Source organism: Theobroma cacao, chromosome 4 (assembly GCF_000208745.1).
Source record: "Theobroma cacao cultivar B97-61/B2 chromosome 4, Criollo_cocoa_genome_V2, whole genome shotgun sequence".
In the NCBI taxonomy this organism is placed as follows: domain Eukaryota; kingdom Viridiplantae; phylum Streptophyta; class Magnoliopsida; order Malvales; family Malvaceae; genus Theobroma; species Theobroma cacao.
Window position 1 is genome coordinate 16546005 of NC_030853.1, and position 27626 is coordinate 16573630.

Here is a 27626-nt window from a genome sequence, read left to right on the forward strand (position 1 = left end):
CTAGCATCAAATATTATACTCTTCTCTTTTTAAGTGGGCCTGTCAAAGAGAATCTCCTAATTGGTAAACAGGCAATAGCACATGCCATGTAGCAGTGAGTTGGAGACAGTGGGTTTAAAAGCTCAGATGATGAATGGGTGAATCATTCTAAAAGCCAAGATGTCAAAGACCCCAAAAGTGGATCAAGTACATGGAAACAAGGACACTTGTACACATTCAACTCCCAACTAATGCAATGCCTGTTCACTGTCTTAATCTATTTGTTTTTGTCCCAAGCTCAAATTCCCTGGTCTGCCTGCCAGAGTTCCTGTTGAAGGCTCCATGGTTTATAGTCCAACAACTTGAAAAGAAATAGTATTGTTTTTTATCATTTCAATAATATAATCTAGTAAAGGTGAAATGGAAATTACATGTATTTCAACTATTTGATTGAAGTAATTTTGAATGACACAAGTTTCTAGAACTTGGAATACAATCATAGTGAATAGACAAAATCAAAGAGAAATTTTATGGCAATCTTGAGAGCAACTAATCCTTTTCAAGTAGTCACTATGTTTGCTTTTAAATCAGGGGAATACTGGGGACAATGATTGATAGATATGGCTATTCTTTCACCATTTCTGATGAGAGATGGAACTTTAAAGTATTCTATTCTCATATGCAGATAATGACTTTTTCGCCAATTTATTGCATTTTTTTCACAAGTTCTATCATAAGATTGCAACCTTGTCACAGGTATTTCCATGATTTCTGTTTTGGACATGATCCTTGTAGATTTAAAATGCTCAAAAACAAAATAATCAATGCAGGTTATCCATCAAATTGGAAGATAAACATAAATCTAAAAAGAGATTAATGTTAAAGCAATTATATGCATAACTTTAGAGGAATGCAATTTTTTTAAAAAAAAAGAAAAGTTAGACTAAGCCCATGAACTATGCTAGAATGTATAATATTCCCCAACCTCATCACACTGAACAAACACAATGATACAAAGTGACAGAAGAACATTAGAGGTTCATTTTGTATAGATGAACAAAATAAAAACAAAAAATCAAGACAACTATATTAAGAAGTCATGTTATAAACTTGAGATTATTTTGTGAAAAATAGTTTACATCTGTACATTTGACATATGATGTTGAGATATATCATGGAGAACTGACTCAAAGAACATGGCTCACCCCATAAACACAGTGGAAGAATTCATTTCTGCTAAAAGAACATAATCTACAGTTTATGTGAATATCCAGTATTGGAAGGCCTACCCAGTATCTTGAGATTCCAGAATAACAGCCATGCTTCCAAGTGAGGCACCTGAATTAATCATTATTAGATTTTCTTAATGAGGTTTAGCCCATTGTAAGAATAAAGAAAACTCCCTAACCAGACTGACAACAATTTGCCCCTTCTCCCACTATGATCCTGATTATAGTTGACGTGACTGCACCATCATAGAAGTATTAAGAGGGGGGGGAATACTCATTAACCCATCTGAACAAGTCTACATGTATAGTTCTTGTTTGCATCATGGTCATTTAAACACTGACCTTGGCATAGGATATAAATTTCCACTTGATGAGTATAATTTCAAGCTGAGGAATTTAGCCATTCAAAATGATAATCCTTATACCAATTTCACATATTTCTGACCTCAATCAAACTGTGAGCTGGTGCTTTTCGCAATCCAATTTCATTTACTATATGTCTTATATTTTCTGCATCTTTCCACCTTCCAACTGCAGAATAAATTTTTGCCATCAACACATAGTTTCCAGTGTTTTCTGGCTCCAGCTCAAAAAGCCACTTTGCAGCTAGCTCCCCTAGTTCAACATTCTCATGTATTACACAAGCACCAAGCAATGCACCCCAAACAGCATGAGTAGGTGCAAATGGCATTGTTTTAATGATATCATAAGCTTCATCTAGCCTACCAGAACGACCAAGAAGGTCCACAATGCAAGTATAATGATCAGCTTGAGGGCTTATTTGGTGGTTTCTAAGCATGAGTTTGAACAAATCTAAACCCTCATCCACCAAACCAGCATGGCTGCAAGCATGCAGCACAGAAGTGAAAGTAACTTCATTAGGCTTTACCCCGGCTCTAACCATTTGTTTGAAAAGTGAAACAGCAATCTCACCATGCCCATGTCCTCCATAACCAGCTATCATCACACTCCATAGATAAATATCCTTGTTCTCATTGGGTATCCCATTAAATATCTTGTGGGCAGATTCTAAACTACCGCATTTTGAATATATATCAACCACTGCAGTACCAATTTCATTATTTGACACTAATCCAGACCTTAGCAGGTAAGAATGCATGTTTGTTGCTTGCTGCATATCTGCACAGATGGCATATGCTGGTAGAAGACTCTTCAAGGTAGCAGCATTAGGTTTCATTCCTTCTATCAGCATTTCTTTGAAAAGTTTCACTGCTTCCTTTCCAAGCCTATTATGTATGCACCCAGAGAGAATTGCATTCCAGGGAACTGTATTCTTTTTCGAAGTATTCTTAAAAACTAAGAAGCTAAGGTCAACACGATTGCATTTAGCATACATATCAATCAATGAAGTTTCCACCATAACACTATACTCAAGCCTTTGCCTTGTTGCCCAACCATGCAAACACCTACCATCCATTAGATTCTTTGACTCACCACAAGCTGAAAGAAGAGATGCTAATGTAACCGAATTAGGTCTCACACCTTCAAGTACCATCAACAGGCAAAGTCTCAATGCAGCTCTCATATCACCATTCAAAATACAGACATTGATCAATGAAGTCCAAGTCACTACATCCCTTTCAACCATCCCATCAAAAATGAACCGTGCTTCCTTCATACTCCCACACTTTGCAAACATATCCACCAATGCATTCCTCACCATCATTTCCTTCCCCCAACCCTTCTCTTTCACCAACTCATAAACCCTTCTCCCCACCTCCAATTCCTTCAAAAATCCGCAAACCGGCAAAACTGAAACCACAGTAGCACAATCCGTTTCCAACCCATCATCCATCATCTTATTAAAAACCCCCAAAGCTTCCTTAGAACATCCATTTTTAAAGTACCCACTAATCATTGAATTCCATGAAACCACATTAGGCTCCCACATGGTATCAAAAATTTTCCTTCCTTCCTCTTTCTCCCCACAATTCATATACATTGTCAACAAAGAATTCATCACAAAACTGTCCTTTTCAAAACCACCCGTCAAAACTCTCGGATGAACCACTCCACCAAAAATGACCAACTTTTCTTCCCCAACAGCCTTAAAAACAAAAGGGTAAGTATAGTTGTCTGCCCTGCATTTCCCCAAGTTAACCATTTCAACAAACAAATTTAGTGTTTCTAAATAAAACCCATGCTGTGCATACGTTTTTAACATCATGTTGTATGAAAACAAGGTTGGTTGAGGCATTTCATCGAACAGTTTACGAGCATTTTTTAAGTGGCCGCAGTTGGCGTAGGAAAGGGAAAGGCTTGAGCGGAGATGGGGGGAGAGGAGGCCTGATGTTATGGCTAAGGCATGGAGTTGGGTGGTTTTGGTGAGGGCTTTAGTGGCTGCATAGTGTTTTAAGAGAGATTTGTATTGTTTGCCTTTGGACAAGACAAGAGATTGGCCATTCATGAAGTCTGGTTTTTCCGTTATGCTAGTATGTTTGTTTTGTGTGAAAAATTATGTTTCCGTATAAAAGTTAAAAATAGAAAGCACCATGTTACAGTATAAATGTAAATAGTAATATATAGTTGAAATATTTAAAATATTTTTAAAAAATAAATATACAATTTTACTTTTATACAAAATAATTATGTCATAATTAATGTTACAATTTAATCACTTTGTTTTCTTGTATTTTAAAGACATTTTTAATTTGTAAAATAAAATAGAATAACTATTATACCGAAATGGAATAAAACATAAACAACTATTATCACTTATTTCAATATTTAGTTAGTAAAAATAGATTTGGCATAACAAAAGAATAAATGATAAAAATATAAATATATTTTTATAATAATATTTGATTTTTAATTTTAAAATATTTATTTTTATAATTTATTGAAAATATTTTTTTTAGAAGAAGAATTTTAATATGGTTATTTATTTTATTTATTAAAATATTAATAAATTTTAATTTATAATTTTTAAAATATTATTAATATGATTACTTTATTTTATTAAAATCACAAAGTTTCTCAGGAGTGAAGACCACATGTTCATGTCCTTATCGTTTCTCACCTGTTTCCATGAAAAATAGCATGCAATTGATTGATTTACTCAAGTTGATGAACTGCTTCCATTTAAACTACCAAAGAGAACCTTTTCCCGTTTCCATCAACAGGAGAGAATAGGTTCCATCAAATGCAAGTTTAGTTGCAAACTTGATCTTCACTTCTAAAAAACTTTGTTTTATATATATATATATGCATAATATATATAGTTAAATTTCTATAAAAGTAATATTTTTGGGATTATAAAAATTTATTAATTAATCAAAATATTATTTAATTCATAAATTATTAATTTATACATCAATTAAGTTTTTCTGATGTTTAATTCATGTATAAATTAGTTGTTTGACATCACCCTTCATAGTGGAGTCTATCTTGCCTTGATTCAAGCAAGGGTACCCTCTTTATGTAGGTAATGACCTGTGAATGGTGATGATTCCCAATGAATTCGAAAATTGCTTACTTTATGTAATATATATATATATGCATTCCTAACATCTGGTAACTGATCAGTTGGGTTGAATATCTCTTTGCTTATGACAGAAGAGATAACCACCATCTCTGCATTTTCCCTGACAAGAAGAGAAGAAAACAACCTGTTGGCAGATGTACTGGGCCGAACAAAAGGTAAAAATATCTGCCTAGTTTTGGCTCAGAATCATTTCTTAGCCTATAGAGCTAAACTTAGTGATGTAAGCACCACATATGAGACTAATAATATGATTATGCCTTCAAATCTTGTCTTGTTTCCCCTTTTTTGGCATGGATACCAAATCCAACCTGCTTAGAAATAGCAGGGCCATTTCATATGGCATGCATCATGACCTCATCTCACAAGGTGATCCTTTGATTCATTGGCGGAAAGCACTAGAGGTTAAAACTTATGCTCAGACCCTTATCGATCAACTTAAGGTTTTATGTTTGAGTGGTTCCCTTGTGAAGTGTAATACTAAAACATGATCTTTGACAATGTTATCATGAATTTACTGAGAACATGAGAAATGATCATAGCTATGGACTCTTCCAACATAAAGTCAAAAATTTGACAAACAAATAATCATTAATCTTGGCTGCTGAACCAAATCCAGTTTGCTGCAGAACAGCTTGAGTATCGCAGAGCACTTGAGAATTGTAACCATGAGAGAACTCTTGATTCATTGGTTGCAGATGTTAGAAATAGGAATTTATTCTTCAACTTAATTGTACCAACAGAAGCAACAAATCTCAAAGTGATGCCTCAGAGGAGTTTCCGTTCATAAGTTCATTATATGGCTATTCAATATCCAACAAGTGCTCTGAGATTGCCCCTTTCAGCACAGAAGAGAGAATTCCAGGAATTATTTACCAGCGAACAGATAACTCCCGTAAAACAAAGAAGGACTACTTGATGGAAAAGAGATAGAATCTTCAATGTCTTTTAGCTTTTCACATCACACTTGCAGATGAGAACAAAGGACAATTACAAAATAGTCCACTCATTGCTGTGGCTAAGTAGTTCATACGAACAATTATCTGTACACAAGCCTGTAGTAGACTATGATATAAAAGAAAAATACCATAATCAAAAGCCAGTTGGAATATTAGTCCAAATTGACAAGTCTCTCTAGAGAAAGAAAGAAAGAAAGAAATGTCAAGAAATCACAAAACACTGACCTTTACATACCTAATTGTTGAAAATCCTAATAGTAGTAGACAATCACCAATACGTTATGATGTTGAAGCAAGGCAGGCAAAAAGGGTAATGAACAAACTCATCAGAGAACAAACATATTGACATGATCTTAATCTCACTGCTCATCACTTCCTTTTTACCATCCTTGGCCAAAACTAGAGTACTGTAACCCATTTGCGGGATCCCAGAAAGGTGAAAAGAAACATAGGCTGAGACAGAAGGCGATGCTTGGCAATTGGTTTGTTGGGAGTAACTGTTCTAAATCAATGACCATAATCCATAATTGAAAGAAAAAAAGTGGAGGGATAGCTTATTTTTAAGCCGCTTAGGTGCCAATGAAGCCATGACTTAGTACTTCTAATAATGAGAGTATGAGAGGTTCGGGTTTCTTCAGTGGTATTCACTGTATCTATTTACAATTGAAAAGCCAACAAAAAACCAATTTAAAGCTCTTCCATGATTGAATCTTAAAAGGAAAATCCAATGGATTGAGATGGCAAGGATGAATCTCACAATTGAATCCTATCAAATGAGATATTAGATATTAATGTGGAGAGTAAATCGTGATTCGTGCACGTATGAATAACTCTCCTTTTAAAAACTTATTATAGCAGCCATTCCATCATTGACCAAGATTGGACCAGGTAATAGTTATAGTGTGGCCCAGCCTATAGCAAGCCCTTTCTTACTCACGTGGATTATCCACAAATTGCAGGTCACAGTCAACACACACATCATCATAAATCTGATACGGCTTATTCTTTGTAATGAACAATAAAAGAGTCCCATAAAACACACCCAAACCTTTACAACTCCAATCCCAACAACGTTAGTACTCCTCCACTTTCATAACCTTAGCCCAACACCCAAGCCCTCCTGCTCAGCCACAGCCCTCTCAGAACCCGCAGAAGGCCATGGCGTCTCTCCATCATCATCACCACCACGCCACCACTTGCTGCTCCACCTGCTCTTGCAGCCAGTCCTGCCATCTGCCACCACCACTGCCCCAACAATCTGACCCTCTTCTACAAGCCCTTGCCTCTCTCCTCCTCCAAACCCAACTCCCACCCCAAGCCCCCCAACCCGAACAAAATCATTGTCTAAATCAAACCCATTTTCTCAAAATATTTCAAGATCAAAGCTCTGCCAGTAAAAAACATCACTTTCACCCGAAACAACACCACCAACAAGAACCCAACTTTCTCCTGTCTTCGCTTCTCAGCCGCATCAATGCTCTTGAATCATCACTCCATCGCTTCTCCAACACTTTCCATTCTTACCCTTCTTATTCTCTTAAAGATGCAGCTGCACGTGTCATTCAAACCCATTTCAGAGCCTTCCTTGTTCATAGATCAAGAACACTTAGACAGCTCAAAGATCTTGCGTTTATCCAATCAAGCCTCAATTCTCTCAAACTCTCAATTTCAAACAAAACCCATTTTGATTATGAAGCTGTTTGTCAAAAAGCCATGGACTTGCTTCTCAAACTTGACTCTTTTCAGGTATATCTTTTTTGGGTACTTCTGTGAAACCTTGGTTGCCTTTCTTATATATATTTTTTTTGGTCTTGAAAGTATGGCTTTTTTTTTAGGGTGGTGATCCAATGATTAGAGATGGAAAGAGGTCAGTTCGTAGGGATTTGGTTCGGTTTTTGGAATATATCGACGGGTTGGCTTTAAAAAGGCACAAGCACTTGTATAAGTATGCAAAAAATGTGACAGTTTCGGGGAATGGCAGTAAAGCTAGGGTTTTGAGGTCTAATTCTGGAGAAACAATGAAGAAATTGAGAAAAAGAGTTGAAAAGGTTGAGAGGTTTTCTGGAAATGAAGAGGGAGATGAAGATGATGTGGAGCTTGAAGGATTTCGTCAAGCTATTGATGAAGGAGAGAATCCCAGGATTTCTACTAACGGAAAGGTTGGTGTTTGTGTCACTCAAAATAGAAATGGTGGGGTTTTGGTGAAAAGACAAGGGAGTCAACCAAGAGTGAAGAAAACTGTGAGCTTTGCTGAGAATGGGAATGTGTATAGGATTATTAGTAGTGGAAATGAGGTTAGTTCATGTGGAGATGGTAGTTTAACTGATGAGAGTGTTTCAAGTGATGATCATGGAGAGATAGTGGAGAATCATTGTAAAGAAAGTGGAGTGTTGGCTGAGAATGAGGAGGAAGTGAACTTGGATGATGAAGAATCCTTGCAGAGCAGTGATGCAGAGAAGAATACCAGGAAGAATTATATGATCAGACAGGCTAGAAGTGAGATTGAGGGGGATTATCAGATTCAAGATGGAGATTTTGTGTTTTCTGCTCCATTGCCTGTCAAGATGGAATCAAAAGCCGATTTGATGAAGAAGAGGAAGGGTACTCTCAAAATTGTCTCATAGGCAGCACCATCATGAGGGATTAGATCTTTGTTGGTTCTTCCACATTGTCACTCAAATCGTTAGTTGCTATTGATGAGAAAGTGGGGGCAGCGGCTGCTATCTATGGCTTTGTTTGTACTAGTAATATTTTTCTCTCCCATTGGGAGGACTGGCTGTTTTGTGACCTGCCCCTGATTGAGTGTTTAATTTTAGCTGAACTGAATTATCATTCTTTCCTAGTCTTCACAAGTATTCTTCCATGTTAATTTTTTTCTTCTACATTTTCCTTTAACTAGTAAGATAAGAGTGCTGACTTAAGAATGTTGATACAATTCAGTACATTTAAAGATAATTGCAACTGTGTTTCTTCTAGTGTTGTCACCTGACTGCAACTGCATTTACGCTTGCATATAGCAAGTGATGGTGACCTCCTACCATACTTGTCTATGCCTTAGGGAAATGGAGCAAGTTTTTGATAGGGCTTTCAACTGTATGCACAGCTAGTTCCAAGAAGAAGAGTTACAAAGTTTACCTGATTACCAGGCACACTTCAGATTTGATTTTGGAGTTGTTTAAAAGTTCAAATGAAGAATTGCCAGATTAACTACTATGAGCTGCTAAAACATTGGTAAACACAATTACAGTCAAACTAAGCCTGCCTTTTGCCTTTTCTAAGAAGAGAATGATTTGAAGACACAGAGAGTAATAAATCTGAAGTGGTGTAAATGCATAATCCAAAGTGGCTTGACATACCAATTACAGAACGTTAAAGAAATTTTACTACACGTTGTTTACGTATAGGTAAATTAATTAACACCAAAAAGAAAAAAAAAAAAAAGAACAGCGCAAATTAAAACTAAAACTTGACAGATTGCAGCATTCTTGTCTTGACCAATTGCATGCACAACCATAGTAATAATATCTCGTATAGACTGCATTTTGCATCTGCTATGTGGGCAGATTCTGTATTACACGATGGGCCAGACAGATTAAATTTACTATACATTCAGAACAAGTGATCTTGAAGTAAGCATCTTCTCCTGATAATTTAACAAAGGAATTTCACCAAGGAGATACAAGGACTTGAACATTGAGAGCTACAATATCATAAAAGGGGGAAAACACAAGGTACAAGCATTTTTTTAGCATAGAATCATGCCACTGGCTATCCAAACAAACTGCAAAAGAGCAATGCTCAGCACAATAAACCACCAAACTTCCCTATGAAAGACCAGCAAGAAAACCCTAAGCTCTATCATTCACCTTCATTAGAAACAAAACTACGAGGTTAACACATTTTGTTTCAATTAAAATAGAGAAAAGAAAACGAAAAAAACCTTTTTCTTGAGGGAATATTGTCTCCAATGCGGATTGATCTGCCTTCATAAGCAAACTATTGAATTTTGTTTTCCTACCAAAGACAAACAACTCTGTAAGTGTTAAAAGCACTTACTAAAGTTCAGCGTATACTCGTGTAAACAATAGTTGAAAACATTAATCTCACCAATGAAGTGCTTCCTCTTCCATCCTTTAACCACAAGCAAGAAAGACTCTCATGTCCGGGGCACTTACAATTAGTGCATATACTAACTCTACTTGAAGACTGCTCTGATGCATATTTGGAGATATCATTTTCTGCACAGGAATCTCTCATTTTAGCTTGCTGGTGGTCATGGAGAGTAACTACTGATGAACTATCTACCTGACTACCAACTGTGGTGTTCTCATCCAGAAAGTTGGTGCTGGCTGCAGTCTCAAGTTTCTGGGCATTGATGGCATTTTTCTTAGCAGTAGTAATTTTAATCCTAGCCTCTCTCAAGGCATTTAATGCAACTTTGAAACTATGGTCAGATGCCATCCCCTCTTCTGCACATTTTACGGCTTCTTGATACAAAAGATTGTACTGTGAGTTCTTCCCCTTTTGAGAATTACCATTCATCTCAACAGATGGCATTGCATCCAACATAGCCTCATCCTTAGCATTTCTTGTCCATCGCCTTAAAATATAATGTTGTGGAAGCAGGAAGATATTTGTTGCTTTGAACACAGCAATGACATGTCTGCAAAGGATCCCTTCAAACTCAAACATCTTGCAACTACAACTAGCTATCTGGTCAGCTATATTTAATCCTACAAAGTATACTTTATGTTCTTCATCAAATCTTGCTACCTCATATGTCCTAGATAATCTTTCATCTTGACTTAAATTCACAGCAAGCACAAGAGATTCATAAATTTCATCTTGGAAAACTGAGAACAATTTTCTCGTGTAAACTTCTGTTGCTTGTTTTTCCATAGGAAGTGGTGTCTTTAAAACTGGTTTAGTGTAAAAAGTTTCAAACTCTGCCCTAGCTTCCTTCTCATATCGATCATCCAGAGCCTTCTCATATTGCTCTGCAAAATCTTGTAATGTGGTCCCTGCGTTTACATAGCCATCAAATAGTGAGTTAACACTTTTGCTTCGCTGGGTTGTATACATGGCAGCAAAGAATGTGTCTCTCACATATGTTGATACCCATAACTTGCGGTCAATATAAAGGGATTGAAGCCATTCATTTCCTCTAAGATTGTACTTGTCAAGAAGCAAGTGCCAAGCAGATTCAAATTCTTCAGGTGTCTCACTCTTGTTAACGCATTTGTCAAACTCCACTTGAAATGTCTTTGGAAGTGCACTGTATACATGACCCATTTCCTTGGGCATTTTGCTCAGGATGTGCCATTTGCAATATCGATGGCTTGACTGTGGGAAAACACTTTCTACAGCTCTGCTAATGGCAGAATCATAATCAGTTATAAGTAAACCTGGCTGCCGCCTAGACATTGCCTCAAGCCAAGTTGTGAAAAGCCAAATGAATGTAGATTCAGTTTGATCTGCTAGCAATGCACAACCAAACAACACTGACTGTCTATGATGATTTACCCCAATAAAAGGTGCAAATGGCATTTTATATTGATTCACTTGATAAGTAGTGTCAAAAGATACAACATCAGAGAAACAATTATAGGCAATTCTTGATCTTGTGTCAACCCAAAAAACACTACTTAGCCGATCTTCCTCATCAACCTGTATAGCATAATAAAACGCAGGATCACGAGCTTGCATAACTTTAAAGAACCCAAGCAAACTTTGTGCATCTACCCCAAAATTGCTTAACCTTCCTTTTCCAATAAAGTTAATATTATTATGTGCGGCAAATCCCAATTTGCCAAAACTGTTACATTCTTCAGTCAACACATTTACAGAAGCATTCATGCACACTCCCGAGGAACTGATAGAGCCACTCAAACTTTTCTTTGGATCATACTCTTCCTTATGTGACCGAAGAAAATGCCTCATTGCAGGAGTCACAAGCTCATGGCTATGACTTTTCTCTAACTTAGCTACATACCACTTTCCATTATCCCGTCTCCTGACAGTCATCAACGCCTTGCAACCCTCCCTTGTGATAGGCCTAGAACGCCTCTTCTTTGTATCATCCCCCGAATCCACATTTCTTGAACGTTTCTCCCGGCGAAACCCTTCTTTGGAACAACAAAATTCTCTAGATATAATCGAATTATCCTTCTTTGATCGATAATAAGAATTCACACGAATACTAAAACCTGTCTGCTTAGCATACGCATTGTAGAAATTCCTAGCATCATCCTCAGAAGTAAACTCCATCCCTAGTGTAGGCTCTAAAGCTCCACCTACTAAGTATTGAGAAAACTCAAGATTCAAATGTTCATCCTCCTTTCCAGGGTCATCCAAAACAATTGGATTTGCATCATCCTCTACCATACAACACCCATCACCTTTATCTTCCAATGCCACATATGAGTCAACTATTTCTTTACCTTCACTAGAAGGCTCTTCTTCCATTTTATTTTCTCAATCCTGTCAAATAAATTATTCGGCACCCTTTAATTCTCATGTGTTACAAACGAAGTTAGACAAAAGTTTTTAAACTCATTAATCAATAACTATAGTTGTTTCATGCCCACTTAGTTGCGAATTTATCGATTTCCAATTTTTTTTTTCCTTAAGTTTGAATATGTGGAAGTTATTGAACAGTGAGTTACACAAAGCGAGATAAAACTTCCTAGTCCCACAAACCCCACTCTCCGGATCCCGAGATTCAATCCTATTACTTTCAAGCTGAAATCTAAGTTCAAGCTGTTGGATATTCCTCGGACAGTGACAAATTTCATTATCTAATTGGAACATAAAGCTTACAGGTTCAACATTCTAAATTCCCCTCGAAACATAACTTCATAAGAAAATCTATGACAAGCATTCTGCAAACTAGCATAGCATAGCAAAGTACAGTAGAGAAACTAAGCTCATGGCAAAGCAAACTATTTCGGGCATTGAGGAGCAATTAGTAAAGAAAAAGTTAAGGCACAGATTGTTTATACTTGAAACAAACAAAGCTCTGAATACAGAAATCTAAAGGCTGTATCTTAGTTCTTTAATTGGTATTTCAACTTTGGCTTTGAGATTCATTTCGGGTAAATAATTAGATGAAGTTTTTTTTTTTTTTTGGGTTTACCTGTTTAAAGAGGGACTAGGACGCCGCCGCGGACCGGGAAAAATGAGAGGACGCAACTTACCGTCTACTTTCGCTGTTTTCATGGAGGAATTCATGTATGTATTACTGTCCGTTGGATGGGTGATTTTGTGATCTAACGGTTGATGTTTAGTTTCTAGGCGGCACTTAAGCCCTGCAGGCAGAAACCTCTTATACTTGTAAACAAATAAATAAATTATAAGAATAACGTGTAAAAAATAAATAAAGAGAAGGAGAAAAAGATAAAGATAAAAGCCATTTAAAAAAAAAAAATAAACAGTGAAAAGTTCCCGAGTAAATTATAACAATAACGTTTTACTAAATTATTGGTTATGTTTTGAAAAAAGTAATAATAACATTATAAATTTTTTTTAAAAAAGTATTCAAAAATTTTTAAATAGACTTTTATAATTTTATTACATTCAATTAAGTTTTTATATTTTTATTTTAAATTAAATAAGTTCTTATACTTTTATTAAACAGTTTTAACTTAATTTTGAAAATTATTATTTTTTATAAAAACTTTATAATAATTTTTAAGTTAAAAAAACTTAAATTAAATAGATTTTGAGTTAAATAAACTTTTATGATTAACGATTGATTTAATCAAAATGTCATTTGTCATTATATACCAAATGATGCTGATATGATATGCTAATATACAATAATTGATAATGATGTAACATGTTAACATATTATAATTGATGATGATATGATATGTTAATTTAATATGATAATATGATCATGTGACATTTTTCACCATTTATGTCCAAGTCATGTTAGTGTTATATTGATATAAAATGATAAATGATATTTTTATTATTGAAAATTAATCAATTATTACTTATAAGAGCTTATTTGATTCAAAATAAAAGTATATGAACTTAATTGAATGTAAAAACAAATACAAATTTATTTGAATTTTTTGAATAATTTAGAAATTTATTTAAGTATTATATCAAAAAAATTATATATAGTAATACACAAGAGTGTAAAAGTCAAAATCCTATTAACAAGCACAAGGCTTGCAATAATTTTTTTTTAATTATTTTAAAATTTTTAAATAATTTTTTTATTTTTTTATTATATTCAATTAAATTTTTAGTTTTTTATTTTGAATAAAATAAATTATTACGACTAAATATTAACTCATTATTATTAATCAAAATATCACATGTCATTGTTATGTCGTATAATGCTGACATAACATGACGTATATTATGGTGAATGATAACATGTCATAATAATAAGGCTTTGTGGTATTTTTTCTTTCTACCTCAATATAACATGGCACAAAAATAATAAGTGATGTTTGCACTAATAATAGGTAATTAACCATTAATTAGAAAGTCCATTTCATATAAAATGAAAAGGTATATAATTTTGATTAAATGTAATAAAAAATAACAAATTATTTAAAATTTTAAAATAATTGAGAGACTTTTTAAAACATTATACCTAATAATCTTTTCAAATTTTTTCTAAAATAAGTTCAATTAAATTGAATTGTAAATACGAAAAATTGACTTTGGGTCCTTCCAAAATGCAGACACCATATTCGTCAGGGATCAAAAACGAGAACTTCCATTCATATCCTTCCAAATCTTCCAATCCCACCAACTGATCATTTACTACAAATCTTTTCCATGTCCAAACGATACCCAACAAACATAAATTAACAATGTAGCTAACTTTATTATAAAATAAAATATTAAAATCTGGAAAATAAGTTATTACAATTCTCTTTTAGTGAAAAATGTCCTGGTAATTAGGTTGCTTCAACCCTAAATCTAGGGATAAAAGTATCGTTTTCTCTTAACGTGGCTTCCACCTACGCAAGCAAATAGGTTGCTTTAATCCAAGACCAGAGAGCAAATCTGTAGTTTTTTATGATTATCCTCTACAAGTAGTCACATGACTCTTGGTCTCATTGGTTCTCAAATAAACATTTTTTTACAGTTCACACTAACGAATTAATTACTTGAAAAAAAAAAAGCAAGGAAATTATTATAATGAGTTATGACATTGTATTTTTGTGATTCCATACAAACGTGATACTGGTTTATTTTCATCTTTAAATGTATCAATAAGAGATAAAATGAATGTTGAAATGATAAATAAAAATTTACTCTTATTTTATAAAAATTTTTAAAATTGAAAATATGGTCTAACGATTATATCCAAAGTCTATTCAATTCTTTTTGATCTTTAAGAGATAAAATTTGTTTTGGATAATTTTTTTTATATAAATAAAAAAGTTAGAGTAAGATAGGATGTATAATAGAATGTGTCTTTAAACTTTAATCTATATCTCACTTCCTCTCTTATATCATTATCGGATACGATGTATCGTATGTCAGTAAAAGATAAAATAAATATTGATTCTCTTTTTTACAATAAAAATAAAATAAGAGATATCTCGTTCCGATAAGAGACTAATAAGAGATGAGACGTATGAGAGGTAACAGTTGTCTTGGACTTAAATCACCACCGTCAATTCGATGGGTCCTACAACGACGTAACACACTAGTAACCTCAACAGGATCACCAATATCCAATCAAGTGCTTATAACTGGACGGAGCAGAGGCACTGGACAACCATCTTTCACTTCCCAGTCTCGTTTGTCGCTGACCCAACGAAAAAAAATCTCAGTCGAACTACGATCTTCTTCTCCCGCTGCTAAAGCAGCTACTTCAAATCCACCACTCAAATCACCCCACGTCACCAATTAAAGTCCATTCTCCATAGAGCCAATGAAAGCTCGTGAAGTGTACGGTGGGTTAACCGAAAAAAGTGTATGATTTTACCGAATCCAAACTCTTTAATCAGTGATATTATGGTCAAATAGAAATCATCATCCCAGCTTTTCCACGTGGATCAATAACATCTTGCCACGTTGTAATCGAGGACAATGAGAAATTATTGGGATAGTAGCTGATTAGAACTCCATGCATATAAATATTCTCGTGAATCCAATATTTTCTTCTTCATTAGATACTGCCACTCTGATCTCTTCACAAGGTTCAAAGAGCGAGAGAGACAGAGAGAGATGGCTACGTGGCGATTTTGTACGACTTCGGGCGGAGTGGAGGCGGTTTCGAGCTGCAATGCGGTGGCTAGATTCATCGACTTCAGCCGCGGAAGAAATGGCGGCGTGGGCAGTGCTTGTGGTGGAAGCGGAAACAAAGCGAAGCAGTTGATGTTGATGAGGAAGTGGCAAGTTAGGCCGTTGAGGAGGTCGTTTTCGGTGAGGAATGTTTCGAGTGAACCGCAACAGAAGGTGAAAGATCCAGTAGCTGAACAAGAAGGTTCGATCTTCTTTGTAGTATTTATATTTAAATGCAGATGCTCTGCTTTTTTGTTTTTCGTTTTTAATTTTTTTTTATGTTTATTTGTTTGGTGCTTTGGAAACTTTTGGATTTTGTTTTGAAGTTAATGTTTGATGTTCATGCTTCCGCTGCATTCCTTTTAAAAAAAAAAAATTAAAATTTGCGATTTTTGAAATTTATTTTGCTCTTTTTGTGGCTTTTTTATTCTTTATTTGTACTTCGAATATACTAATTTTGAAGTGAAAATTTGATTTTTTTTCCCTGTCATTGTCTTTTTTTTTTAACATTAATTAATCATTATGCAGTTTTCAGTGGAAAAAATGTGACCAAGAAAGAGATCTATAGTATATTAGTTACATGTTATGCACACACAGACACGCGTGAACACAGAAGGAGGGGGAAGGTTTTGAATGTGATTTTAGGTGTTGACTCTTGTGGACCGTGAATTCCGTTCTTTGCTTCATTTTTATGACCTTCGTTGAATTGTTTCTATTCCTTATTTTATACTTCTACAATCTTTTTTCTTTCTTAGGTACTACCAAGAATTATTATTTCTTCTCTTTTGGTTTTTTGTTTTTTGTTTTAAAGATTCAACTGTTCTGAATTTTAAGGAGTTTATTTGATCAACAGTATCTACCATTGAAAAGAGATTGGGACCAACCAACTGGCTGATTATTAAGACATAATATGGATCATGAGTCATGCGACTAGTTGGTCTTACCTATCCTAATTCCAATGAGTCATCAGAGAGTTTTGAACCCTTCAACGGCATATTGAAAAAGAGAATGCTTTTTAGATGGTTGTGAATCGTGTGATTAAGCTATTTTCTGCTTCGTAGCTAAATAAGACATTAGTTGTTGGGTTTGGATCTGACATGGAAAGTGTCAAGAATGAAAATATTGCTTATTGACAAATGCGAGATCATGGTCAAAGTTTCTCAGAATGAGCAATATTTTCATTTCGTAATGAGCTAATTAAGTGTGAGATAGTATTGTTGAAGCACCATGATAAATCCAAACGCAATTATAACTTGAAGATTATACCTTTTTGAGTCCTGTATAATCTAACACTAAGGCAAAATATCCACAAGTTAGTTGATTTTTCTCTATAATGTGTATTGCACTGAACAATTCTGGAATAAGGTATATACTGTATTATAATGTCTTTCACTATTAAAATTTAATTTAAGATCTACACTTTGACTTTTGATTTATTGATTTAGAATCTCTGGGCACCACTAGTCCTTTCCCTCCAGATGCTTCATCTATTGCCTCTAGTATCAAATACCATGCAGAGTTCACCCCAGTGTTTTCCCCTGAGAAATTTGATCTTCCAAAGACTTTCTTTGCAACTGCACAAAGTATTCGTGACGCTCTCATTATAAACTGGAATGCCACATATGATTATTATGAAAGATTGAACGTAAAGCAGGCGTACTATTTGTCAATGGAATTTCTACAGGTGTGCACTTGTTCTACATTTAATACTTGATCTGCTGTGCATTACTTTGAAGACGTTATTACACAGAATGTTTTATTTTTTGCAGGGTCGAGCACTGTTGAATGCAATTGGTAATTTAGGGCTTACTGGAGCTTATGCAGAAGCTTTGAGCAAGCTTGGACACAACCTAGAAAATATAGCTTGCCAGGTTGGTTGGTATATGTAGTTCTCTTCAGCATACCTTACTTTTTCACACATTCTGCTATTGGTATATCTTGCTCTAGGTGGATTATCTTTACTTTTTAATTGTGATTAAATGTCATTTATATCAATCAATGGGTAGCTGAAGCTTAAAGTACAAGCTCCTCAACTCTGCTGACATTATAAAATGATTGGAGAAAATAAAAAGAAAGACACTCTAGACTGCGCCAGAATTCAAGTATAGGTGTTTATTTTGAATTAAACGATAATTGTCATAGTTGATGATAAATTTTCAATTTCGTGAAAGCAGCAGGTCATATAATATAAAAGTTTATTTGAAGCCTATACGTGCTGCCATACTGTGCCTTTGTCTAGAATATAAATACTATACCTGTATTTTGTGTATTTGTCAAAGAGAAAGACAAAGTGAGAGTCTGTATGCTTGCTTCTATGCATGCCTTCACAGTTTTGTTATAGGATGCATGCATCCATGCTGCTAAATTTTTTGGTTGATTTTATAGGAGCCTGATGCTGCCTTAGGGAATGGGGGTCTTGGTCGACTTGCCTCCTGCTTTCTGGACTCTTTGGCAACATTAAATTATCCAGCATGGGGTTATGGACTTAGATATAGATATGGCTTATTTAAACAGCATATTACAAAGGAGGGGCAGGAAGAAGTTGCTGAAGATTGGCTTGAGGTATACTTGCTTTCTGTTTGTTATCTCTCTCTTGAAGGAATCATTGTAGACACAAATTTATATATGTGTCTATATGACATTTACATAATAAATGTAAGTGTTTTTTTGCCCCTCGTCTCTGACCAACTTCTTTATCTTTGGCTTGATTATGCTTTCTCTTTTTAGATGAGCAATCCTTGGGAAATTGTGAGAAATGATGTCACATATCCTGTCAAGTTTTATGGCAAGGTTGTTACAAGTTCAGATGGAAAGAAAGACTGGATTGGAGGAGAGGATATAAAGGCTGTTGCATATGATGTCCCAATACCAGGATATAAAACTAAAACCACAATCAACCTGCGACTTTGGTCAACAAAAGTTCCATCAGAAGAATTTGACCTATCTGCTTTTAATGCTGGAGAACATACCCAAGCAGCTGAGGCCCTATATAATGCTGAAAAGGTCTGTTTTAATTTTCTTCATTTGTTTATATTTGCTGCTGCAATTTATCTGCGTATCTCTTCATTAGCCTAGCTATTTGTTGGCACGTCTTCAGAGTTTCATCAGAAAATCTGAACTGCCTGGAGCTATATCTGGAGGAGTGTCTGAACCAAGGTTCTTTACAACTAAGGGAATGGAAGAAATTTTCTAATATGGTTATTGGTCCATCAACAGATTTGGGATTTTTCTTCTCGCTCTCATGTCTTTCAGGCAATGGTTGTGATAGAGGTCCAGGAAGAGACTGCTTTTTTTTTTTTTACCTTATAATTCCCAACTTATTTTTTCTTAGGGCAAGAATTGGCAATTGTTCTGCTTTTGCCTTCTTTCAGAAATCCCAAGAATTTTAAATGCATTCCTATTTGTCTCTGCATCATTTGTGTCCCAAATTGCATGTAATGCTTGTTTTGTTTTTTCCCCTTTTGTTTTGTTTATTTTTCATGTACAATGTTGATGCCAGTGGTACAATGAGAATGGATTATAACATATGTTTTAATATTAGATTTGCTATGTACTCTACCCTGGGGATGAATCAGTTGAAGGAAAAATCCTTCGTTTGAAGCAACAATATACCCTATGCTCAGCCTCTCTACAAGATATCATTGCACGTTTTGAGAGAAGATCGGGAGCAAAAGTCAAATGGGAAGAATTTCCTGAGAAGGTCGCCCTGCAAATGAATGATACTCACCCCACTCTTTGCATTCCAGAGCTGATGAGAATTTTGATGGATGTGAAAGGTTTAAGCTGGAAGGAGGCCTGGAATATCACCCAAAGGTAATCTAGGTCATGATTGTTTCACTTATGCATTGAGAAGTCCTTACTTTATTGTTTCTTTTTGAACATATATGCTGCAAGAGGTTATTGAGAAGCTCAAACCAGATTCTGTCTATTCCCACATCAGACCTACCTTGCTACTGTTCCCAAATTTTGACAAACTTAGTTAGCTATTCCAGTGTTCAATTTATTTGATGCATATGCTTATTGTAATTTTTGTTACTTGAGTTTGATTGAATTCAGCATATCTGCTTGTTACCAGAGCTAGTGCATGTGTCCATTTGCACTTTCTCACAATTTACATATTTTTAGTCTTGAATTCATTTTGTTACAAACAAAATGAATTTGAGAAATGACTATTTTAAAAAAGGCCTAAGAAATATTAGTTTATCTTCTTCTTCTTCTTCTATTTTCTTCTTTTTCGTTTCCTATTTGTTAATTACTGGTATCTATTTTTAAGATAGGCTTATGTTCGGTAACTTTTATACCTTTTAATGCTTTCTTTCTAGAACCGTGGCATACACAAACCATACCGTTCTACCGGAGGCTTTGGAGAAATGGAGTTTAGAACTTATGCAGAAACTGTTGCCTCGACATGTGGAGATTATAGAAATGATTGATGAAGAGGTACAGACGGAAAACATACACAAACCTAAACCTTCAATTTTTTGGGATGCGAATTCTAACTCTAACTTCTACCTCTTAATATCTTTGTAGTTAATTCAAACTATAGTTTCAGAGTATGGTACAGCAGATTCTGACTTACTGGAGAAAAAACTGAAGCAGATGAGAATTTTAGAAAATGTTGAGCTACCAGCTGCCTTTTCAGATTTACTTGTTAAACCCAAGGAAAGTTCTGTTGCTGTTCCCAGTGATGAACTTGAAAAGTCTAAAGAAGAAGATAAAAAAGAAGATGATGATGATGATGATGATGATGATGATGATGATGGAGGAGAAGAAGAAGAAGAAGAAGAAGAAGAAGAATTAAAAGTTGAGCCTGGTGATGGAGAAAATGAACCTGTAAAGGAAGGCACTCAAGCAAAGAAAAAGATCCCAGAACCAGTACCAGAGCCCCCAAAGATGGTTCGAATGGCTAACCTATGTGTTGTAGGTGGTCATGCAGTAAATGGAGTTGCTGCGATACATAGCGAGATAGTAAAAGACGAAGTGTTTAATGATTTTTTTAAGGTAAATGCAATTTATGAAATCTCTCGCTTTCTTAAATTACAAAAGCATGCAACTTAATGATAAAATTGAGTTTCTTCAGTTTGTTTCTACTTAGAGAAATGATCCTAACATTGATCTCTGTTCTCAAATTTTGGCAGTTGTGGCCTGAGAAATTTCAAAATAAAACAAATGGGGTCACACCAAGGAGATGGATCCGTTTCTGCAATCCATTTTTGAGTAAAATTATAACTAACTGGACAGGAACAGAAGATTGGGTTTTAAATACTGAAAAGTTGGCCGAACTTAGGAAGGTAGTCTGCCGTATCTGAGTTTTTTCCTTGTAAAACTTCTTGGAGAATCATATTTGTATGTTTCTGAACATATATTTGCAATATGCTCTTTGTCATGTGATAGAAGGTGAATTTATTTACACACTCTCTAAGGTTTGTGAATGACCAGTTTTGATATGAGTTGGCAAATTTTATTCGCAATAAACTATCTATGTTGGACACACCTTTAAAAATGCTTATTTCACAAGAAAAACTGCCAGATTGCCTTTTATATCACCTTCTCCGAGCATGTCTTTCTGATTATTTCTTGTTCTATACAATCCTACATCTAATATTTCTTGTTATTTTCACTGTTTAGGCAGTTGCTTGTGAAATTAAAGCAGTGGTGTTATTTCACGTATGAGTTCTAGCCTCTAGGATTCTGATAGATGTGAAGCTGTTGTATCCGTGTCTTTTCTCTACAATGAGCAGTTTTTTTATAGTTAAATTTTAATGACTATAAATATGTGAAAGCTTTTGGATCTTTTGGTTATTACTAAAGACCCTAATCAGTGTTGTGGGATATATTCATAGTTTGCAGATAATGAAGACCTTCAGACCCAGTGGAGGGCAGCAAAAAAGAGCAACAAGTTAAAGGTTGTGTCTTTCCTCAAAGAAAAAACAGGCTATCTAGTAAGCCCTGATGCAATGTTTGACATCCAGGTATCTCTTGTGAACTCCACTTTTGTAAACTGTAATTAAAGAAGTGTACTTATCATCAGATGGAAAATGAAAGAAAAAGGTTTATAATGTTTAACTCAATAAATGGGCTGCAGTCTGAAAAGTAAGAGCCTACGGATTTTTTTGAGAAGGGTATGCTACCAGATTCTCTTACCACCAGAACTCAATATTTTTAGCTCACATTGCAGAGCATGATACTGTCTGTTGTACAGTATTTGTATGTCATAAACATTATGAATATTTTTAGAGCTTTCTTACACTTGTTGGATGACATTAAGATCTGATTGGATGTTGATGCTCTGTTAAAGTATATTCTTATTAATTTCCCCTAGTCTTGTAAAGTGTGGAACTCATTCTTTTTTATATGCTATGCTGAATTTCAGGTGAAGCGCATCCACGAATACAAGCGTCAACTGCTGAATATTTTGGGAATTGTTTACCGGTACAAGATGATGAAAGAAATGAGTGCTTCAGAAAGAAAAGAAAAGTTTGTTCCACGTGTTTGTATATTTGGGGGAAAAGCATTTGCCACTTATGTGCAAGCCAAGAGAATTGTGAAATTTATCACTGATGTTGGAGCTACAGTTAATCATGATGCCGATATAGGTGATCTACTGAAGGTATGCCTTTATCGCAAGATATCATTAATGAATCTCACAGGGAGTTCTTCCCCAAAATGAAAAAAAGGAAAAACAAGAAATGGAAGAAAGGCCCTCAAAAAGTGTCATCTGTTGTAGTGTTAATTTTTATTGAGGCGTAGTGTTAATGCTTTTTAATGACTTGTGGCACATTATTTTTTTCTAATGAGGTGTTGGCCTGTCATATTGTGCCTTCTAGCCTTTTTGGTTTGCTTGTCTTTCATTAAACATACATATATCCCCAATTCAAGTAACTCATTTGGCCAATAATTTAATGCCCTTCCAGTCTGTGAGTTGCATAATTTAGGATTTTCCTGGACCTATGCTTTTTAGTTCGCTGTCTGGGCACAAATGGGATCTGATACAACCAAGATTTGGAAAAATAACTGCAGTCTGAGATGAAGTATGAATTTCTGTTTAAAACAAAGAAGTAAATTTTGAATAAATCAGTGTAGGCATATAAGGGTAACAAATGCTAGTCAGCTTGTGCAATTTGATTGAGAAGCATGCATGAATTGTTGGTTGATTGGTGCAGCTGTTATCCTTGGTGATCAAAGAGTTATCTCTGTTCTTTTTGTGTGTGCGGTGGTCTGCTGGCTTCACTGTCCCCAAACCCTCAAGTGAATAAAATACGACAAACCTAAAGTGTCTGTATCTGATTCTATTATGTTTCTGCCATGTTTGGATTCAAAAAGGAAAAGATCTTTTTTTATTTCCTGCTGTGAATTTGCTGTATTAATAATTTACTCAATTTCATTGATATTACTTATCAGATGTAATGGCTTATTATGTTCCGATTTTAGGTTGTTTTTGTTCCTGACTACAATGTGAGTGTGGCTGAATTGCTTATCCCTGCAAGTGAGCTCTCACAACATATCAGGTATTTCACTTTTATTCATTGTCTGGATAATTCTTGGTTACACAATTTTTGTTTTGCTTAAATGGTAAACAAGATGCAGAAGCAGGAAATGGTTCCTAGCTTACACTACAACTCCTATTTGGAGGACATCATCTGCTTTATAGCTTGGGAAAGCTTAGGCTCAATCTGCTTGATGGAGTATCATGCTTTATATATCCTGTATTAACTTGCCTCGACTTCAGTGCATGAAGCTTAATTCGAGCTGAGCCTGGTGGTGGTTCTGACTTAAAATGAATCCTACCTTTTCTCTAATTTACAATGAACTCAATATGTGCCTTTTCTAGGAGGCTTGTATTGCAAATTGCATAGCTGCGTAGACACTGGAGCATCTGAACCTCCCTCTGTTTTTTCCTGTTGGTTTCTCTTTAATGTATGCAGTACTGCTGGGATGGAGGCAAGTGGAACTAGCAATATGAAGTTTGCAATGAATGGCTGTATACTGATTGGGACCTTGGATGGTGCCAATGTTGAAATACGGGAAGAGGTTGGAGAAGACAACTTTTTCCTCTTCGGGGCTGAAGCTCATGAGATTGCAGGGCTTAGGAAGGAAAGAGCTGAGGGGAAGGTATGCTTGCATGGCTGGATTATTCGGTGTCCTATTGTGTTTTGATTCCTTATCTCTGGCCCTTTCTGTTAAGAAAGATGTTGTCATGATCTTAAGATATTTATTCAGTGGATAGATATTAAACAAAAGCATAGAAATATATTTAGTGGAAATTATCATGATTTCTCCTTTAGTTATGTCTCTTCATTGACCTAGCTGACATCTTACCACAGTTTGTTCCGGATCCTCGCTTTGAAGAAGTTAAGGAGTTTGTTAGAAGTGGTGTCTTTGGTCCTTACAACTATGACGAACTGATTGGATCATTGGAAGGAAATGAAGGTTTTGGTTGTGCAGACTATTTTCTGGTTGGCAAGGACTTCCCTAGTTATATAGAATGCCAAGAGAAGGTTGATGAGGCATACAGAGACCAACAAGTGAGTGACTCTTTTGTTTTTTTTTTTTGCATACCTTTATGTTTCACATACTTGCATGTTTCCATCAAGAGCAAGAACTACTGCATATGTTTTTGAACTGGTATTGTAATTGCCGTATTTTTACATGGTTTTACAGTATCCCTTTTGGATATTCAATTTGATGCATATGATTCAGTTACAAACTAAAAAGTTTCTCAAAACTGTCCTGCCTTTTCTTTCATACATCTCTTCACAATTTTCTCACCTGTGCATGCACAAGTATGTTTATTCATCTGTTCCTCATGTTTGTGAATGTGGTTGTGGCAGAGATGGACAAGAATGTCAATCTTGAACACTGCAGGTTCCTCCATGTTCAGCAGTGACAGAACAATTCATGAATATGCACAGGAGATATGGAACATAAAACCTGTCGAATTACCATAAATTGCCGAGACTTTATACCAAGGGAGTTGCCCTTTGCTGTAAGCCCGAAATAGCTGTTCCTTTGTTGTCACATTATCATATTATCTTTCCCATGTAAAGAAAAATGCCAGAATAAGAGTAACATTAATGTTAAAAATGTGATAATAATAATAAAAAAAGTTGTGTTAGTGTACTGTTATGACAGTAGCTAAACTCATTTACTGTGTCTAGTTGTTTCGTGGCTAATCAACTGTCATGATTGAGAAATGGTCCATTATCTCTAGCCAAGACTTTGAAGTGGATCTTCACCTTAAGTATCCTTGAAATTTTGCATGGTTTCTCTTAGAATGTTGAACTTGTTTTCTTGAAATTCTGGCATCTGAAGATCAGTTATTGGATTTTGAAACAATCGCTTCCTACCATAATGCCATATAATGTACTCTGCTGTAGCCAACAATGGTTGGAATCAGAAAATTTGCCCAGAATCCAGAGATGTTGTTCGCAGGGCCTTGTGTCTCTATGTGAAGACCCTGTTTTAAGGAAAACAGATTTGATACATGGCCGTCAGGAATGCAACATCCAAACATCTCAAGCCCTACAACATCGAAATAACAGTGATGTAGCATAAGGTAAGTAATTCATTCCTCAAAGCAGCATTACAAAGATATCGCATCAAGATATTCCCGCAGCATGCTCAATGAATTGTCATTCTATTAAGAATGAATAAAAATTTTATACAGTAGTATGAGAATCAATTGTGTAGGCAACAGTTATCTACTGTGAAAATTAGCAAGACTAGTTACATCAACATGAAAACACTATAAAGAAAACTAGTTAAGTTCAATGCCAGTAGACTTTAAAAGTTAATGTTGTGTGAAACAGTTTGTTTCATGAGGAAATTAAGTTTTGGGCTTTTCCAACCTCTCATCACTAGACTTTAAAATTTAGACAGTAGGCAGCAGCCACACCAGGTGCACTTGCATGTTTCTTCACCCTAGGAGCATGCTTTTGTCCTGCAAGATTATGGCTAAAGACTGTCTCAGTATTACATACCACATTGCATATACGCAGATTGTACAATCTTTGTAGTTTTCTTCGGGCGCTTCTTCCAGTTTCTATTCCCTTGAGATTGAGCTTTTTAGGGTTTGCCCATAGTGTGGAGCTTGGATTTGCAATTGCCACCTGTGGTATCCCATTGGAACTGATAGTGATGCCCTGCACATATGTACAAGAGATTAATTTCTGAACCACCTACTATGCATGCAAAGTTGCATTCAAATATAACTTTCATTCCTCAGATTCTTCTCTTTTACGCTTCAGCATGTTCAGTTTTTCCATTGGGCAAGCAAACCAAATCATTTATACAAGACAGTAAGTTGAACCCATCCTACCGACCCTCAATTGGAAAGTGCCTACTCACCAAAAGATATGGAAAAGCACAAACAGAAGCAACAAAATCTGTTGCCTCTGAAATTCAACATAACCCACAAAATTCAACACAGGGGTTCTAGTCAAACTTATGCCAGATTTTAATAGCTTAAGACAACAAAATGATTAAACCAATGCCAATTTTGGAAATGATGTGGTTCAAATAAGAAAAACACCCCTATGCCCAATCCAAACTTGCTTTCCATTCATTGTTTGGGTTAAAAGTTTTAAGGCAGGCCAGGAAGACCGACATGACAAGAAATGGTTGGTTTGACAACGAAAAACTCCTCGGACGCTGAAGTTTTCTCCCGTATCACACATGGAGACACACAACATATGCACACTTCATTATTCACAGATCTCCTAACCTTTTCATCCAGCAACGCAACAGGTGCAGGTGTCAGCACACAATACTTTGGAGCATAAAGAACGGAAGTTATAGATGATGTTTAAAGTGGTTCATAAACTGAAACTCTTTTACAGGGACAAAGAAGAAAACCCATCATGGGTTCATACTCGAGAAAAATAAGTAAATTATTTGAGTATTTGATTCATTAATTGATATATAATTTTTATTTTTTATTAATATATGATTTCTATCTTAAAAATAAAATTTAAATTTTTTTTCAATTAAAAAAATATATACATATATAATTGCACTTATAAGTACATGTCTTTTAAATCTTACTAATTCAACAAGTTTTGGTTCAAACTTTCAACCCAAACTCTTCCTGATACCACCAACACAACTCAGCTCGGTTGGATCATTTACTTTTCTTCAGTTTCTAAATATACCAAACATTTTCTAATTTTATTCCTCGGCAAACAAATAAAGATTTATCCTTCATTCTAATTATGAACAAGTCTAGTTTCTGTCACTTTGCTACACATTCGACGGACCAGCTTAATTCCACACACAATGTTCTCATATTAAAAGATTTTCAACAACCAACTTCACCAAATAATCCAAATTTGCTAGAAAACCAAAAAAAAAATTACCTTAAGAGTTCAAACCATTTCATACCAAGAACCAAAACTTTGCAAAAAAATAAAAAAAAATAATTTGTAGAAGAAAAAAAAAACTTAAAGTTCCAGAACAGGTGGCAGGGTCAACTCCAAATAGCCTAATGGCACGTTTGGTACGGGAAATAGCTATGCTATTCCTCCTCTATTCCCGATCATTTCTTATTCCTTCTTTTGGTACCAAATTGAAATACGAAATAGCAATTCCGCAGGAATAAAAATTCTGTCAAATAGATTAAAAGTCAGTAAAATTTTTTAATGAGTCATAATAAAAATAAAAATAAAAATTATTAATATTTAATTAAATAATATCTTTTTA

General features: G+C 35.1%; 4 protein-coding genes across 6 annotated transcripts; 2 read left to right on the forward strand and 2 right to left on the reverse strand.

The window, feature by feature from the left end:
• Positions 1181–3697, reverse strand: LOC18601614 (pentatricopeptide repeat-containing protein At5g39350). The gene has a single exon (XM_007032621.2). The coding sequence runs from the start codon at positions 3634–3636 to the stop codon at positions 1639–1641; it is 1998 nt and encodes a 665-aa protein (XP_007032683.2). The 5' UTR covers positions 3637–3697; the 3' UTR covers positions 1181–1638.
• Positions 5023–12939, reverse strand: LOC18601617 (protein FAR1-RELATED SEQUENCE 5). Of its 3 annotated transcripts, none has more exons than XR_001927642.1 (3): positions 9777–12939; positions 9610–9683; positions 5023–5765 (listed from the first exon to the last, which is right to left on the reverse strand). XR_001927642.1 is itself a non-coding variant. In XM_018119977.1 (3 exons), exons 2-3 carry the CDS (start codon positions 12132–12134, stop codon positions 9666–9668), a joined length of 2376 nt encoding a protein of 791 aa, XP_017975466.1. In that variant the 5' UTR covers positions 12135–12149; positions 12805–12939; the 3' UTR covers positions 9173–9665. The 3 variants fall into 3 exon arrangements, 1 of the variants encoding a protein (XP_017975466.1); XR_001927641.1 differs by having other exon boundaries at positions 5023–5775; XM_018119977.1 differs by lacking the exon at positions 5023–5765 and having other exon boundaries at positions 9173–9683; positions 9777–12149; positions 12805–12939.
• Positions 6684–8621, forward strand: LOC18601616 (BAG family molecular chaperone regulator 8, chloroplastic). The gene is made up of 2 exons (XM_007032623.2): positions 6684–7415; positions 7505–8621. The coding sequence occupies exons 1-2, from the start codon at positions 6828–6830 to the stop codon at positions 8291–8293; spliced, it is 1377 nt and encodes a 458-aa protein (XP_007032685.2). The 5' UTR covers positions 6684–6827; the 3' UTR covers positions 8294–8621.
• Positions 15805–25170, forward strand: LOC18601618 (alpha-glucan phosphorylase 1). The gene is made up of 15 exons (XM_007032625.2): positions 15805–16131; positions 17375–17613; positions 17699–17800; positions 18315–18491; positions 18657–18932; positions 19471–19742; positions 20252–20369; positions 20460–20930; positions 21068–21220; positions 21773–21901; positions 22303–22539; positions 23361–23437; positions 23855–24041; positions 24254–24454; positions 24761–25170. Exons 1-15 carry the CDS (start codon positions 15873–15875, stop codon positions 24875–24877), a joined length of 3015 nt encoding a protein of 1004 aa, XP_007032687.2. The 5' UTR covers positions 15805–15872; the 3' UTR covers positions 24878–25170.